The sequence below is a fragment of the Schistocerca cancellata genome, chromosome 1 (genome assembly GCF_023864275.1).
Source record: "Schistocerca cancellata isolate TAMUIC-IGC-003103 chromosome 1, iqSchCanc2.1, whole genome shotgun sequence".
Lineage (NCBI taxonomy): Eukaryota > Metazoa > Arthropoda > Insecta > Orthoptera > Acrididae > Schistocerca > Schistocerca cancellata.
Genome location: NC_064626.1, coordinates 518,822,793 through 518,839,866, shown reverse-complemented (window position 1 = coordinate 518,839,866; position 17,074 = coordinate 518,822,793). Strand labels below are relative to the sequence as shown.

Genomic DNA, 17,074 nt, shown 5'->3' with positions numbered 1-17,074 from the left:
TTCTTATGGATTGGCTGAATTACACTTATTTTTAAGGCATTTGGGTATATGTTTTCATTAACACTACAGTTGATAAGATAGGTAAGGGGTTTAATTATTTCATTGACACATTTCTTTAACACCACACTTGAGATACCATCCCATCCAGATGAATGGTTGTTCTTTAGCTTTTGCATTGTGTTAAATATTTCCTGTTGACTCACCTCCATAAATTCGAGCTCTATACCATCCGTGACATCATTTGGTGTGCCAGCCTGTAGATCTATAATAGGGGCTCCTTGATCAAAAGGACAGATAAAACGCTTATTGAATAAATTCCATACTTCATTTGGATGTTTCACTGGATGGCCCTCGTGTCTAATGCTAACTGGAAAGGAGATGTCACACTACTTAGTATCAGGACAAATGGAAACTGACAGAAATGAATTAGCATATGTGGTAGCCAAGGAAAAGCCAAAAGCTCAATCTGCTGGAAGCCCTGATAATTAATGAACATGTAGCTCACAGTCCAGATCTTAATACTTTCCCTCTTCTAATCTTTACATAATCCTTTCTGTTTTTCATTGATTCCAACACTGTCTGGTCCTACATATTCCCCCATTTTCCTGTATTCATTCAGTTCTGTCTGTGTAATCTATATAGACTTATTTACAATTGTTAAGTCTTTCTTTTAGCTGGCACTTGTTTTACTTTCGGTGTTGAATACCTGTTGAAACTGAGTAATCAAGTACTGTTTTTCATTTCATGTAGTTCATTTATTTAAAGCAAACTGTTACATAGGACTGTTTTGAGTATAATGTTAATGCTTTTCCTGTTTGTTCCTTTTGTATTTGTATATTGTTTAACTTTTTACTTTTCGAAATGCACTACCACCAAACTCCTGAAGATGGCATTTACTGTATGTTCCCACACACTCCTCCATTTTCTTGCATTTATTCATACATGTTTATTGTATGGATATTGCTTAAGGTCATCATATATTCTGTAGTTACATTGATGATTCTTTTTTTAATTAGTTTTACTGTTCAACTTTTTACATTGAATTATAACCAAACTATCAAAGTTGTTATTTACTGTGCGTTTCTGCTTCAGTGTAGATGTGTGACTTCTTTTCCAATGTTGTTTACAAACATGTTAACTTCCTTGGCAACAATAGTCAGTAAATGTCTGAAGATGGCCTTATAAGCTGAAAACCGGTTAACACAATAAAAGTAATACTGTAGAACAAAAGCAAACTAGCACTTTTCATTTATTATAATGTTGTTGCACCCAGAAATGACGGAAGATTCAATTAACGTAAGTGACAAGTCCAGTGGCTCAATACACTACCTCTTACATATCATCTTCTTGCTATTAAGAGACAGGTTCACATTCTGGTGGCAAAGTGAGTGTATGGAGATGGACAGTAATCTGCAAAATGTGAATTTGTCTACTCAGCATTGCCATACCTTCTCTGGGCCAATCAGGTGAGGTGAAGGCCTTCTAAACAGCTATAAATCGGTCTCAGCCTGCCGATGCATAGTGTCTTGCTCCAGCAAAAGAACTCTCGGATATGCTGTGCTTGTAGTATACAGACATCATATTTTGATATATGGCATATTCAGACAAGATGATAGAGGTCAGTTTACCAGCTGGTCTGCCCTCTATTTTGGCAGGCAGCAAGTGTAGTATTAATTCTAGCTTTTAAGAGATGTTAGATCTCCTTGACTTATTATGGCAGAGTTTCTAATGTGTTTTCTGGAAGGCTGCCTCATCCAATTTTTTGTTAATCAACCTCCAAGCACAAATGCTTTTTCTTTTAATTGCATTTTAACCACATTTGTCTCTGACTGTTCCAAAAAGGGCACTAAAAGTCTAACACACGCACACATATATTTTTAGCCGTCCTCTATTTTTGAGTATACTTGCTGACCATGTCATTGTTCATGTGTAGTTAAATTAAAAAAAAAAATATATAATACTAATTATTTGGAATGCTGCATATTTTTCACTTCAACTGAAGAATATAACATTGTTACATTTATGATGTGTTGTTCTTTATTGAAATGTTTGTAGTAGTGGATTTCTCTTTAGCTACATACATCCCTGTAGTCTCATTTGAAGTAAGATGTTCTTTTCTTCTACAGGGTGTAGAACCTGATGCTATGGAAGTTGTACTGAAATTTATACAAACTAATGAAATTCCATCTGAAATTTTAAACTCGGATATGATACTGTCAGTGCTTCAAGCCTCAAGTATGCTGCAATTTGAAGATTTAAAAAAGACATGTGTAAGACTGATTGCTCAAGAATGGTTAACAGTTGAAACTTGTTTACAAACAATGCACAAAACATATGAGCTTGATATAATTGAATTATACAAGAAAGCTAAAGCTTTTGCTTTATGGGAGTTCTTCAAAGTGAAACTGTCACCATCGTTTACTCAGCTTACGATAGAACAGTTGGAAGACTATTTATCAAATGATGGTTTAAATGTAAGAGAAGGAGAATTTGAAGTTTTCGAGGCAGGAATGAATTGGTTACAAGAGAATCCAGAAAGAGCAGAATATACATGCAGAGTTCTACAGTGTGTTAGGTTCTCACAGTTGAGTGGTTCAGACATAAAGACTATGCTCCTGTATCCCATAAGTTCTGCAGGGAACAAACTATTGAGGTTAATTTTGCACTTGAAAGAGGCATGTGGACACTCATCAGATGAAGAAGCAGAAACGTCTGCTGTACATGATTTATCATATGAAGATGATAAACTTTCTGCTTCTGTAACTCTTTCCCAGATCTCACAACCTTGTTCAAAAAATAATTCTCTGGAGTGTCAGAGTATATGCTGTTGTCTGAAACCAATTGTACACACATCAGATGGAAATTTTGAAAAAAGAGCATCAAATGAAGATCTTGTGAAAAGTGTTAGTGACTTCAGTGAAGGGGAGAAGAATGCTGATGATTTGGTTTCAGAAGATTTAAACCCTGAAATGAAGGAAATTGCTGCTCAGTTGGTGAATACTCCTGCCAGATTTATACCTCTTGTCCCATGTATTGTTGGACATCGAGTGGTACATGAAAACAGAAATCCTATTAAAAGAATATATGTTATATACTTTGAAGGGAGAAAGTTAATGCAACCAATGCCACTTTTGCACTTGTCAAAAATCAATGAGGGTGTACATGAACCAGTTGGGTATCAAGTTATCAGCAGAGGTGAGACAATAAATAAATATGTAACACTGTAGAATATGTTCCTATAAACTTAAGGCAGTGGTTTCAGATAGTAATAGCAGAAATTAGTGATAGCTAATGAACAATCTGTTTACATGTAACTTACCTCTGTTATGTTATTCTTACTCTCAAAGTGGACTGTTTTGTCAGTATGCTACTGTCATCCAAACCATTTGCCATTTTGATAATCGGTGAGGGGCTGAGAGGGGATGGGGTGATGTGTGTTGGCTCGTTATCCTCATTGAACTTTTGCTATCATTTCCTTACTGTTCCATCATTTGTTACTTTGTCTTCAGAGATCTCACATAGTCAACAATGTATGTTTGCCTGTTTCACATCCCTTGACTTACGTAGTCAAATGACAGAGTGGATTTCAAAGACAGTGGGGTAGTCAGTTTACTTGAACATTTAGAGAAGTATGATTCGTTGGCAATGGTCTGATGTTCTCTGTGACTGATTGTGGTACATCAAAGATTAAAGAAGCTATTGAAAATATACAAAATCATGTTCACAGTTCTACAGTAGTAATGTTTGGAGTGCAGTACTTTCTGTATACACCTTGATTTTTTATCAAGCATTCTCATCATCTTTCATGTGTACTTCATTGCTGTCATGTGGAGTGTTACCCATCAGATAATTGACAAAGACAGTGGAGGTAATAACTACTCTGGTTCAATGTATCAACTATGTTCTATGTCAGTGTTACAGTTTCCCTTTATACAACTACATAAATTGTTTTTGTTCAACTAGATGGTAAATCTTGTGACTGTTCCAAATCCAGAGCTAGTCATTTATATCCGCATGCAACTGCCACTTTAGTATCACAAAGACTTATCATGGAGTTAGGCATGCTGCACCAATTACCTTGTACATCACCTCAAATGAAATAATTTTTCAACTTTTTACTTCAGTCTGATGACCACAACACAGATAGAAAATGTATGTGGATAGTATATCCCCCATTGCCACAGAAATAGCACTGTCATACAAAAGTAGCAATTTTATTGCAGATTTCGTGTCAAAACTCTTCTGTGAACTTTGTAGGTAGAAGTCTGCTTTCCAACTGATTCTTGTTTTATTGACATTCTTGTTTTCTTGACATTAGTCTCTCCTGTTGCTGTGTTTTTCTTCATCACTACTTACTGTTTTTTCTGCATCCTCTCCTGGTATTTCACCTCCTTATTTTCACAATCTTCATCAGTTTTACTATGACCTTTTTTGTACCACACTTTTCTCGTTCATTTTGTGTTCTGTTATACTTTTCTTATTTTCAAATACTTTCACTCTTTCTAGCATCACCAATTTTTTTCTGTTCTCACCTCAGCTAATTTATTGTTTCTGTTTGATTTCTTCTCCCAGTTTCTCCTTCCATAGTCCATGATCCATTATCTATTGACTACTCTCCTCTCCACAGTATCATTGATAAATGTATCACAGTGGTCATGGTATTGCAGCCACAATTGGGACGAGCAGGTTTCAGTATTCATCCACCATCCAGATTTAGGTTTTCTGCCATTTCCCTAAATTGGTTATGACAAATACGAGGATGGTTCCTTTGAAAAGGACTTGACATTTTGCCTTCTGGATCCTTATCTCATCTGCACTTGCATTTATCTCTAATGATCTCATCATCAATAGTATATGAAACCCTAATCTTCCTTCCTTTTCTCCACAGTAGTGTTCTGATTCATTTTATTTGTTACTCTCCATTATTAATGTAAAGTTTACTTACATTCTTATCTCCCTTATTCCATGATATTTAGTGACTCACAGCACGCCACAACTTCATTATTTTATTAACTTAAAAGTGTTCTTATCCTCTGTTATGGATAAAAGATTACATGATATCAGAAACTATTAATCTCTTATTTGTCTCTAGAAAAGCTGCTATCTCATACACCAGTAAGCAGACATTTTATTTATGCATTTAGTTTGACTGTTAAAGCCATTTTTGAATGTGTTGAAGAATATACTTGGTTTAAACAAAAATTTACTTGTGTGGAGACAAAACTGCGTGGCTGACATTTTGTTGATTCATTGTAACATTTTTAATTCTAAGGTCTTAATGATCTAAATGTACTGGACATTTAAATGAGAATGGTATAGTCGTTCCTAATGGTGAAACTGTTTGATTAATACTATGTTGGATGACATTCTTTGTAGATTTTGTCAGTGTGAAAGTTCCCTCTTGTGTTTTGCGTTATTTCTAGTGCTTTACACATAAGCTCCAATGAATTATACCCCTGAATTTGAAAAACATTATTTTTAAGTGCTTCATTTCAGTGATTCAAATAGTTTAAGCACAAGTTAAACTGCCATGTGCTCGCAATGAGTACGGATAACAGAACAGAAAACATATTAAAAATGAATGGTACATATGCTCACCATGAATTAGAAGTCTTCAAAAGTGACAACACAAGCCCCTGCTTCTCCTTGCCGAGCTACATCACGTGGCGTATGGTGTGGTGATTTTGAAAATTTATTCATGGCACATCTTTTAAACCAGGGTGACACAGTATGGGTAGGCAGACAAACATCAGGGAGAATTTGTTTCTCTTTGATTGCATTAAAAGTATATGAAATACAGTGTGTGACTGCCTTTTGTCAAAGCACAGCTATGAAATAGATTGCATAAAATAGAAACGAAAATGACATCAATACAGGGATTTCGATAGGGTTTTCAGCACTGAGTCGTGCAGCTCTTGTGAAAAGGCTTCAAGCTATATTTCATAGCATGCATTGTATCTGAGATACATAGCAACAGCAGGGAGGTCAGACTTCTGAAGTACCATCAAAAAAATGTTAAAGAATCTTTCTGCCTTCCTCTCTAAATTTTTATACTGATATTAAGTATGTACACCACTAGTCAGTCACAGTGGGCCACTACTTATAAATGATATAGAAGTTCTCCACCATTCCTCGGTTATCAAATTTGTCAAAACTGAGTAATTTTAGTATATCATCAGAACTTGGGTGTCACTGTCAATGAGCATCTCAACTGTGCAGGAGATACTATTGCCAAATTTCCTCTGTGGCTGAAGAAATTTTCAGCACGTATTTTCACAGATTGTGAAATGTAAACTTGTGTAGTACTCTTTTTACCTAATCTCCATTCTTACAATGTAATCAAACATGGAACGAGTGAGAACACTAGACTGTTAGAACTAACTATGAATACTTGTTCATTTTAAACTTGCAACATCTGTCTATGTGACCATGTCAATGCTTCATATATCCAGTGAGGTTAGTTACAACCGGGTGAGGTTGGTGACTACCATATGCTATGTTTATTTCATTGGCTCTTCAGTTTGCATGCTCCACAGTACTTCACATCGAAGATTAAGAACCTGTTATCTCATCATAATCGAAACACGAGGTCTCACCTAGTAACCTAGCTGTGCCTATCCATAAAATGAAAACATTTACAAACTCCTTCCCCATTGCTGTCATCCAATTCTGTAACAAGCTGTCCTGTACTCTGCACACAATTAAATGCTCTGTTGCTTTTTAAGAAAAATATTGAGCACTTCCTTCTGTCACCATCATATTGTTTCACCAAAAATTAATGTATATGGTCAGTTTACACTCTATAAAAAAGTAAATAAAATGCTCCCATCATCTCTCGTTTGCATTGTTTGCTTTCTCTTTTCATTTCACAGTCAGTCACTTCACTTTCTTCTACACTATCTTCACCAATTGTATTTTATTGTGCTCCCTTGTCTCTCCACCTTCTGCCCCTTTTCTCATGTCTGTTACTGCTAGCCTCCATAGATGAAATCTACTTTCCTATAATTTGTCACTATTGTTGTACTTCACATGAATAAATGTAAACTGTGTTTGTTTTTTCTCTTTCTGCACTATAATAATTACAAAATGTCTCATATTAGACGTGATGTATAACATACTTATTGTAATGAATGTATAATAATAATAATAATAATAATAATTTACTCAACATCAAATGATTCATTGCATATGTATAAAATCAGGCTACAATTCTTGATACATAGCACAATAATAGATTCTTCTGAATATGTGATTGATTAACAAAATGATTAAATTACAAATAACTTGGTGCTTAACACTATTTACATATTTTTTCAAAGCACTTCTTATTCTACATGTAAGTATGGTATTCTTCTAATGTGTGAAATGGATTTTGTAACAGGAATTTCTTAAGCTGAAATTTAAGCCTCATTGTGGGTAGGATCATAACTTTACTGGGCTAACTTTGAACCTGTATATTGTGGACGCTTTTCATAGAGTGCTGTTCTGTGGCTGCTGATGTAAAATTTTTCTTTATCTCTGGTATTGTACTGATACAAATTGGAACAAATGGTGGGCTTTTAGAATGTACATGTTTACTACGATTAGTACACCTGTTGTATTTTCCTCCACAGATGATTCTTATAGCCCTTTTTTGAAGTAGCAGTAGCTTATTTAGATTAGCTTTGGTTGTTGCTCCCCAAATTTCTATTCCGTAGATTCATTAAAGTACTGAACAATTTCATTTGTCACGTTATTACAGTGGGTTTCTAGTTCGTTAAATTATTACTTTTTCCACACAATGGATATACCACCTGCATAAAGAAGTGTTTTGGAACTCTGAGTGTAATATCTTATGTCTATTTATTTATTTATTTTATTTTATTTATCTTACAGCTCAAAACATGTATTTAACATGCATGAACAATGTTACAATAATTACATTTGTATTATTGATACACAATATATATAGATTACATGCTATTAAGTAAAAGATCATTTAAGTATATTTAACATAGCATTCCTGAGGTCAAATCATGTCAGCACCATACTGTATGGGCACTTCAATGTAAGCCATTGTTTCAACTCATTTTTAAAAATTCTACAAGAAAGCTGTTTCAGGTTGTTTGGCAGAGAATTATAAAATATTGCTCCCTTAATGAATGGGGTATTTGTTGTTAGATTCAATCTTCTGCTCACCATATGAAAGTCTGATTTGTGTCTTGTATCATAATCATGGATTTCCATATTCCTGTTTGTCACTTTTTTTGTCTTTTTTCACTAATAATATTGATTGAAACATATATACTGCATAGCTAGTCATAATAGTAAAATTAATAAACAGGTTTTTGCGTGAAGTTCTGGGTCTTACTTTTGCCATAGTTCTTATTACTCTTTTCTGCAATACAAATACCCTCCTTATATTGTATTGGCTACACCCACCCCACAATACAATTCCATAAGATAGATGGGGATACACCAACCCAAAATACACTATTTTTATTGCTTCAATATCTAGATATTGAACTAATCTCCTTAGTAAATACAGACTAGATGTTATAAGTGGGATTCTTAGCCACATATGTAATAGCTCTCTGAAGCAGGGTATTTTCCCAGATAGACTGAAGTATGCCATTGTTATACCACTGCATAAAAAAGGGGATATGTCTTATGTCAACAACTACTGCCCAATCTCTCTTCTGACTGCCTTATCCAAAATTCTTGAAAAAGTAATGTATTGTAGAGTAGCTTCACACCATTGTAAAAATTAAGTTTTAACAAAATGTCAGTTTGGTTTCCAGAAGGGTTTTTCAGCGGAAAATGCTATATATACTTTCACTGATGAAATATTAAATGCTCTGAGTAACCGGAAGTCACCCGTTGGGATATTTTGTGATCTATCAAAGGCTTTTGATTGTGTAAATCATTGAATACTTCTAGATAAGCTCAAGTACTTTGGTATGAATGGGACAGTGCTCAAATGGTTTAAATCATACCTAACTGGAAGAGTGCAGAAAGTTGAAATAAACAGTTCACATAATATGCAAAAAACTGGTGATTTCTCAAACTGGGGAACAATCAAGAATGGGGTGCCACAAGGTTCGGTCTTTGGTTCTCTGCTGTTCTTAATATATATTAATGACTTGCCATTTTATATTTACGAAGATGCAAAGCTGGTACTTTTTGCTGATGATACAAGTATAGCTATCACACCCGACAGACAAGAATTAACTGGTGAAATTGTAAACAATGTTTTTCAGAAAATCATTAAGTGGTTCACTGCAAATGTGCTCTCATTAAACTTTGACAAAACACAATATATACAGTTCCACACAGTAAATGGAATGACCCCATTAATAAATACAGACTTCAATCAGAAATCGGTAGCTAAGGTTGTTGTTGTTGTTGTGGTCTTCAGTCCTGAGACTGGTTTGATGCAGCTCTCCATGCTACTCTATCCTGTGCAAGCTTCTTCATCTCCCAGTACCTACTGCAACCTACATCCTTCTGAATCTGCTTAGTGTATTCATCTCTTGGTCTCCCCCTACGATTTTTACCCTCCACGCTGCCCTCCAATATTAAATTGGTGATCCCTTGATGCCTCAGAACATGTCCTACCAACCGATCCCTTCTTCTGGTCAAGTTGTGCCACAAACTTCTCTTCTCCCCAATCCTATTCAATACTTCCTCATTAGTTATGTGATCTACCCATCTAATCTTCAGCATTCTTCTGTAGCACCACATTTCGAAAGCTTCTATTCTCTTCTTGTCCAAACTATTTACCGTCCATGTTTCACTTCCATACATGGCTACACTCCATACAAATACTTTCAGAAATGACTTCCTGACACTTAAATCTATACTCGATATTAACAAATTTCTCTTCTTCAGAAATGCTTTCCTTGCCATTGCCAGTCTACATTTTATATCCTCTCTACTTCGACCATCATCAGTTATTTTGCTCCCCAAATAGCAAAACTCCTTTACTACTTTAAGTGTCTCATTTCCTAATCTAATTCCCTCAGCATCACCCGACTTAATTCGACTACATTCCATTATCCTCGTTTTGCTTTTGTTGATGTTCATCTTATGTCCTCCTTTCAAGACACTGTCCATTCCGTTCAACTGCTCTTCCAGGTCCTTTGCTGTCTCTGACAGAATTACAATGTCGTCGGCAAACCTCAAGGTTTTTATTTCTTCTCCATGGATTTTAATACCTACTCCGAATTTTTCTTTTGTTTCCTTTACTGCTTGCTCAATATACAGATTGAATAACATCGGGGAGTGGCTACAACCCTGTCTCACTCCCTTCCCAACCACTGCTTCCCTTTCATGTCCCTCGACTCTTATAACTGCCATCTGGTTTCTGTACAAATTGTAAATAGCCTTTCGCTCCCTGTATTTTACCCCTGCTACCTTTAGAATTTGAAAGAGAGTATTCCAGTCAACATTGTCAAAAGCTTTCTCTAAATCTACAAATGCTAGAAACGTAGGTTTGCCTTTCCTTAATCTATTTTCTAAGATAAGTCGTAAGGTCAGTATTGCCTCACGTGTTCCAGTATTTCTATGGAATCCAAACTGATCTTCCCCGAGGTCGGCTTCTACTAGTTTTTCCATTCGTCTGTAAAGAATTCGTGTTAGTATTTTGCAGCTGTGGCTTATTAAACTGATTGTTCGGTAATTTTCACATCTGTCAACACCTGCTTTCTTTGGGATTGGAATTATTATATTCTTCTTGAAGTCTGAGGGTATTTCGCCTGTTTCATACATCTTGCTCACCAGATGGTAGAGTTTTGTCAGGACTGGCTCTCCCAAGGCCGTCAGTAGTTCCAATGGAATGTTGTCTACTCCGGGGGCCTTGTTTCGACTCAGGTCTTTCAGTGCTCTGTCAAACTCTTCACGCAGTATCGTATCTCCCATTTCATCTTCATCTACATCCTCTTCCATTTCCATAATATTGTCCTCAAGTACATCGCCCTTGTATAGACCCTCTATATACTCCTTCCACCTTTCTGCTTTCCCTTCTTTGCTTAGAACTGGGTTTCCATCTGAGCTCTTGATGTTCATACAAATGGTTCTCTTATCTCCAAAGGTCTCTTTAATTTTCCTGTAGACAGTATCTATCTTACCCCTAGTGAGATAAGCCTCTACATCCTTACATTTGTCCTCTAGCCATCCCTGCTTAGCCATTTTGCACTTCCTGTCGATCACATTTTTGAGACGTTTGTATTCCTTTTTGCCTGCTTCATTAACTGCATTTTTATATTTTCTCCTTTCATCAATTAAATTCAATATTTCTTCTGTTACCCAAGGATTTCTAAGAGCCCTGGTCTTTTTACCTACTTGATCCTCTGCTGCCTTCACTACTTCATCCCTCAAAGCTACCCATTCTTCTTCTACTGTATTTCTTTCCCCAATTCCTGTCAATTGTTCCCTTATGCTCTCCCTGAAACTCTGTACAACCTCTGGTTCTTTCAGTTTATCCAGGTCCCATCTCCTTAAATTCCCACCTTTTTGCAGTTTCTTCAGTTTTAATCTACAGGTCATAACCAATAGATTGTGGTCAGAGTCCACATCTGCCCCTGGAAATGTCTTACAATTTAAAACCTGGTTCCTAAATATGTCTTACCATTATATAATCTATCTGATACCTTTTAGTATCTCCAGGGTTCTTCCACGTATACAACCTTCTATCATGATTCTTAAACCAAGTGTTAGCTATAATTAAATTGTGCTCTGTGCAAAATTCTACCAGGCGGCTTCCTCTTTCATTTCTTAGCCCCAATCCATATTCACCTACTACGTTTCCTTCTCTCCCTTTTCCTACACTCGAACTCCAGTCACCCATGACTATTAAATTTTCGTCTCCCTTCACTATCTGAATAATTTCTTTTATATCATCATACATTTCTTCAATTTCTTCGTCATCTGCAGAGCTAGTTGGCATATAAACTTGTACTACTGTAGTAGGCGTGGGCTTCATGTCTATCTTGGCCACAATAATGCGTTCACTATGCTGTTTGTAGTAGCTTACCAGCATTCCTATTTTCCTATTCATTATTAAACCTACTCCTGCTTTACCCCTATTTGACTTTGTGTTTATAACCCTGTAGTCACCTGACCAGAAGTCTTGTTCCTCCTGCCACCGAACTTCACTAATTCCCACTATATCTAACTTTAACCTATCCATTTCCCTATTTAAATTTTCTAACCTACCTGCCCGATTAAGGGATCTGACATTCCACGCTGCGATCCGTAGGACGCCAGTTTTCTTTCTTCTGATAACGACATCCTCTTGAGTAGTCCTCGCCCGGAGATCCGAATGGGGGACTATTTTACCTCCGGAATATTTTACCCAAGAGACGCCATCATCATTTAATCATACAGTAAAGCTGCATGCCCTCGGGAAAAATTATGGCCGTAGTTTCCCCTTGCTTTCAGCCGTTCGCAGTACCAGCACAGCAATGCCGTTTTGGTTATTGTTACAAGGCCAGATCAGTCAATCATCCAGACTGTTGCCCTTGCAACTACTGAAAAGGCTGCTGCCCCTCTTCAGGAACCACACGTTTGTCTGGCCTCTCAACAGATACCCCTCCGTTGTGGTTGTACCTACAGTACGGCCATCTGTATCGCTGAGGGACGCAAGCCTCCCCACCAACGGCAAGATCCATGGTTCATCGGGGGGGCTAAGGTAGAATATCAAAATTTCTAGGTGTATGCTTTGATGAGGGGTTGAACTGGAAAAAACACACTGAGGATCTGCTGAAACATTTGAGTTCAGCTACTTATGCTATTAGGGTCATTGCAAATTTTGGTGATATACATCTGAATAAATTAGTTTACCACGCCTATTTTCATTCTCTGTTTTCGTATGGCATCATATTCTGGGGTAACTCATCATTGAGTAAAAGATTGTTCATTGCACAAAAGTGTGTAATCAGAATAATTGCTGGAGCTCATCCAAGATCATCCTGCAGACACTTATTTAAAGAGCTAAAGATCTTCACTGTAGCCTCACAATATATATATATTCGCTTACAAAGTTTGTTATTAACAATCCAAATGAATTCAAAAGTAATAGCAGTGTACATGGCTACAACACTAGGAGAAAGGATGATCTTCACTACTCAAGGTTAAATCTAACTTTGGCTCAGAAGGAGGTAAATTATGCTGTCACAAAAGTCTTTGGTCACGTACCTAATAGCATCAAAAGTCTGACAGATAGCCATATAGTATTTAAAAAGAAATTAAAAGAATTTCTTAATGGCAACTCCTTCTACTCATTAGATGAATTTTTGGATATATTAAGTGGGTAATTTCCCCAACCCCCACAAAAAACATGTAATATTTTGTGTAATTTAATATCTTATATAGATACCTTTTATTAACCTGACATGTTCCGCATCATTACGAAGTGACGTATTCATGACCTATGGAACAAGTACTAATCTAATCTAACCACAGACATGATCTATTTGCTGATTCCACGAAAGTCTGTCATCTACATATATTTCAAGATTTTAAACATGGCTGCAACAGCAACTGTTGAAATTCTTCACAATAAAGGATGACAGCCAAAAACAGTTGCAGAATAAAAATTTATTAAAATTCTTGACCAAGGTTTCGGTACATATAAATATACCTTCATCAGAAGTAAAAAATCTAAAATTACATCATGCAATGGAGATTAATAAAACAATTGTGCCAAAGGCGTCGTCAATAATTAAGACATCTTCTCCATTTGTACAACATGACTCATGAGTCATGTTGTACAAATGGAGAAGATGTCTTAATTATTGACGACGCCTTTGGCACAATTGTTTTATTAATCTCCATTGCATTATGTAATTTTAGATTTTTTACTTCTGATGAAGGTATATTTATATGTACCGAAACCTTGGTCAAGAATTTTAATAAATTTTTATTCTGCAACTGTTTTTGGCTGTCATCCTTTATTGTGAATCTATATGTATCACCAGAAATTTACATTCTGAACGGGTGTTTTCCTGAATGCCCTCATTTACAACAGTATTTTTATTTGAGCCTCTTGTTTTAAAATAAATTAGTTTTGTTAATATTGACCTTCAGGTTTTCTTTTTCAAAATGTGTTTGGGCTTTTTCAACAAAATTCTGTATCACTGAATTTAGGCCATCATTACTACATGCCCAGCAAACCCCAGAGGTGTCATCAGTTACATAGTAATATGATGACTGGTGTCTAATACTTTTGGAAAATCATTCACATAGCAAATATACAAGAAGGGGCCCAAGATAGAGCCTTGTGGCACACCAAAATTTATATTTCTTATCTTTGATCTTCTTTTTTCGATTACCTCTCCATTATCATTCACAAGCATTGTTGTCTATCTTTAAGGTAAGATTCTATTAAAAGCAACAGTTTCCCACTGACACCATTGCAAGCAAGTTTACTTAAAAGAATGCCATGATTGACTCTGTCAAACGCTTTGGAAAGATCTAAAAACACTCCTGCCCTTTTGTAACCCTCATTTATTTTCTCCATCAGACAGTGTACAAACTGTACTGCTGCAGATATGGTGCTCCGACCACTTCTAAAGCCATGTTGGAACTCTCCTATTGAGTTATTCGTATTATAGTGTTCGATTAAAATTTCTAGCATTATTTTTTCAATTAATTTACCAAACACTTAGGTTAAGGCAACTGGTCTATAGTACTGTGGTTGCTTTCTTTCTCCTTTTTTATATAAAGGTTTAACTATCGCAAGTTTCAGTTCCTTCAGAAACACACCTTCTTCAGGTACACAATTTATTAGATGGACTAATGGTCTGGTTAACTCACCCTTGCATTTTTTCAGTAGAAAAGGAGAAAATTCATCCCATCCAGCTGATCTTTTATTTTTTACGCTGTCAATTAGCTGTGTTACGTCCTTGGTGGTTACTGTAGGTAGCTTACAAGAGTCCAGTTCCTTTTCCTTATCATATTTAAACTGCCTCTCCTGTTTCATGCAAATATCATTTTCAATAGCATCTATAAAGTAATCATTAAAGATATTGCTAACTATATAAGGATCAGAAAAATTATCATTATGTATACTTAACTCTATATTATTAATTTTAGTTTTTGAATCAGTGTTCTTCATATCATTAATTACTGCCCAGCACGACTTTGAGACACAGTCAGAATTTCTGATCTGTTTGCTAATATATTCTACTTTCCTTCGCCTTACTTCCTTGCGATACCCATATTTATATTTTTTATAATCCTCTTTATATAAATCAAGACTGGTTTCTCTGTGTAGCTTATACATATACTCCATTCCTTCTTTGAGTCTTTTCGTTTTTTCATCCAGTTTTACACGTTTGACTACTGGGGGTTTATTTTTATTTACATTGATCTTCTTTGCCAGGATAGTAATATATATGTGTCTTGTTAAAATTTTTACAAATACTTCCCATTTGCTGTCAACTCCCCTTTCTCTATAAACTAATTCCCAAGATTCTTGACCCAAAGTTTTCTTTAGCAAGGTGATGTTGTATACAGAAAATAATCTTCTATTCTCATATTTTTTGTTTTGTTTAAGTTTATTAAGGCAACCAATCACTAATAATTGTCCTAGATGATCAGATATGCGCCCGTTTACAGTTGTGCCGACACAACATTTTCATAATTGGTCATTACATGATCTATGAAACTGCTGCTTGACTCAGTTATTCTAGTGGGCACATGACCAAGTAGATCTTTAATATCATAGGATCGTATGCAGTCTTGTAAACCTTTGCATTCTTGGCTGTCGCTTAGTGTGTTTATATTAAAGTCTCCTAACATTATAATATTTACCGTATTGCCATCCTTGCTTAGCTTCCCCAATACACTATCCAGTGCTTCCAGGAAAACCTCGAGATTACCAGAAGGGGCTCAATATATACCTACCACAATAAGTGGGACGGATACAATCATTAACGTAATTATCACCGCTTCAAAATCTTTCTCAATACAATAATCGTTAACCCATGATACTTTTTCTACAGAACTTATTAGGTTACATTTCCTTACATAAGTAGCAACTCCCCCTCCTTTATGTTCTGTTCTACAGAAAAATGAAGTAAGATTATTCTCCTGTAACTTATAATATTGAATATTATGGTTAGTTGTTTGATGCTCTGTAACCACGATTACATGTGAAGCTAGATCTGTAACTAAGGCCTCAAATACATTGATTTTGTTACCCAAGCCCTCAACATTATAATGTAAAAATGATACATTAGTACAATCATGAGAGGATATATCCTTGTCAAGGTTAATATTATCACACAAATTGAAAGTTTCTAAATTTGGAACACTGAGGGACTTTGTTCTCCTAAAAAATCAACAGTCTTGACATTGAAATGAGGAATTATTTCCATTTGCTTGCTCTGCAGGTATATATAATATTATTTCCGTCTTTCGTATGTATGACATCTGAGGTACAAGGTAGCAAATTTGAATTATTCCTTTTTGTTTCCTCAATAGCTCTGTTGATGTCAGTTGCTAGTGTATTCTTACCGAGACGATTAAGATGTAGTCCATGTACAGTGAAGCTGCTTCTTTGATAACTGTTAAGGTCCAGCAGTCTCACATTTTTTAAGTTTGAGTAGAAATGTTTTAATTTTTTATTTGTAGATCGGATTTCTCGGTTCACACACGACCAGTCAGACAGATCAAATCTCGCCGGAATATTTGACACGTTCACATTTGTATGGGACAACATCATTAACATAACAATCAACTTTTTAATAAATGAACTGGCCTCGTTGCAATAAATGTCATTTGAACCTGCTATAATAACAACGACATCACTTTCTGTAAAATCGGTGCAGTCATTGTTTACAGAGCTTGTTACATCAACAAACTTCGCCCCAGGTTTAATAACAGATGAAATTCGCACATTTTCTGTGGTCGAGTTAGACATACAATCTGTCATTTACATAAATCAAAAACAGAAGAGCACCCAGTACTGAGCCTTGGGGCACTCCATATTTTATATTAGGGATTTTGAATTTGTGAACACCACTTTCAGTTTTAAGGAGGAGGAGGAGGAGATTAGTGTTTAACGTCCCGTCGACAACGAGGTCATTAG

The 17,074-nt window shown here is 35.8% G+C and overlaps 1 protein-coding gene across 2 annotated transcripts in view; it reads left to right on the top strand.

Moving 5' to 3' along the window:
* LOC126178833 (kelch-like protein 38) overlaps window positions 1-17,074 on the top strand; it is a 153,363-nt gene that overhangs the window by 41,875 nt on the left and 94,414 nt on the right. For both annotated transcript variants that reach the window (XM_049924562.1, XM_049924563.1), the window contains one exon: window positions 2,127-3,195. In XM_049924562.1, the coding sequence (XP_049780519.1) occupies window positions 2,127-3,195 (1,069 nt within the window). The remainder of the gene's footprint in view (window positions 1-2,126; window positions 3,196-17,074) is intronic.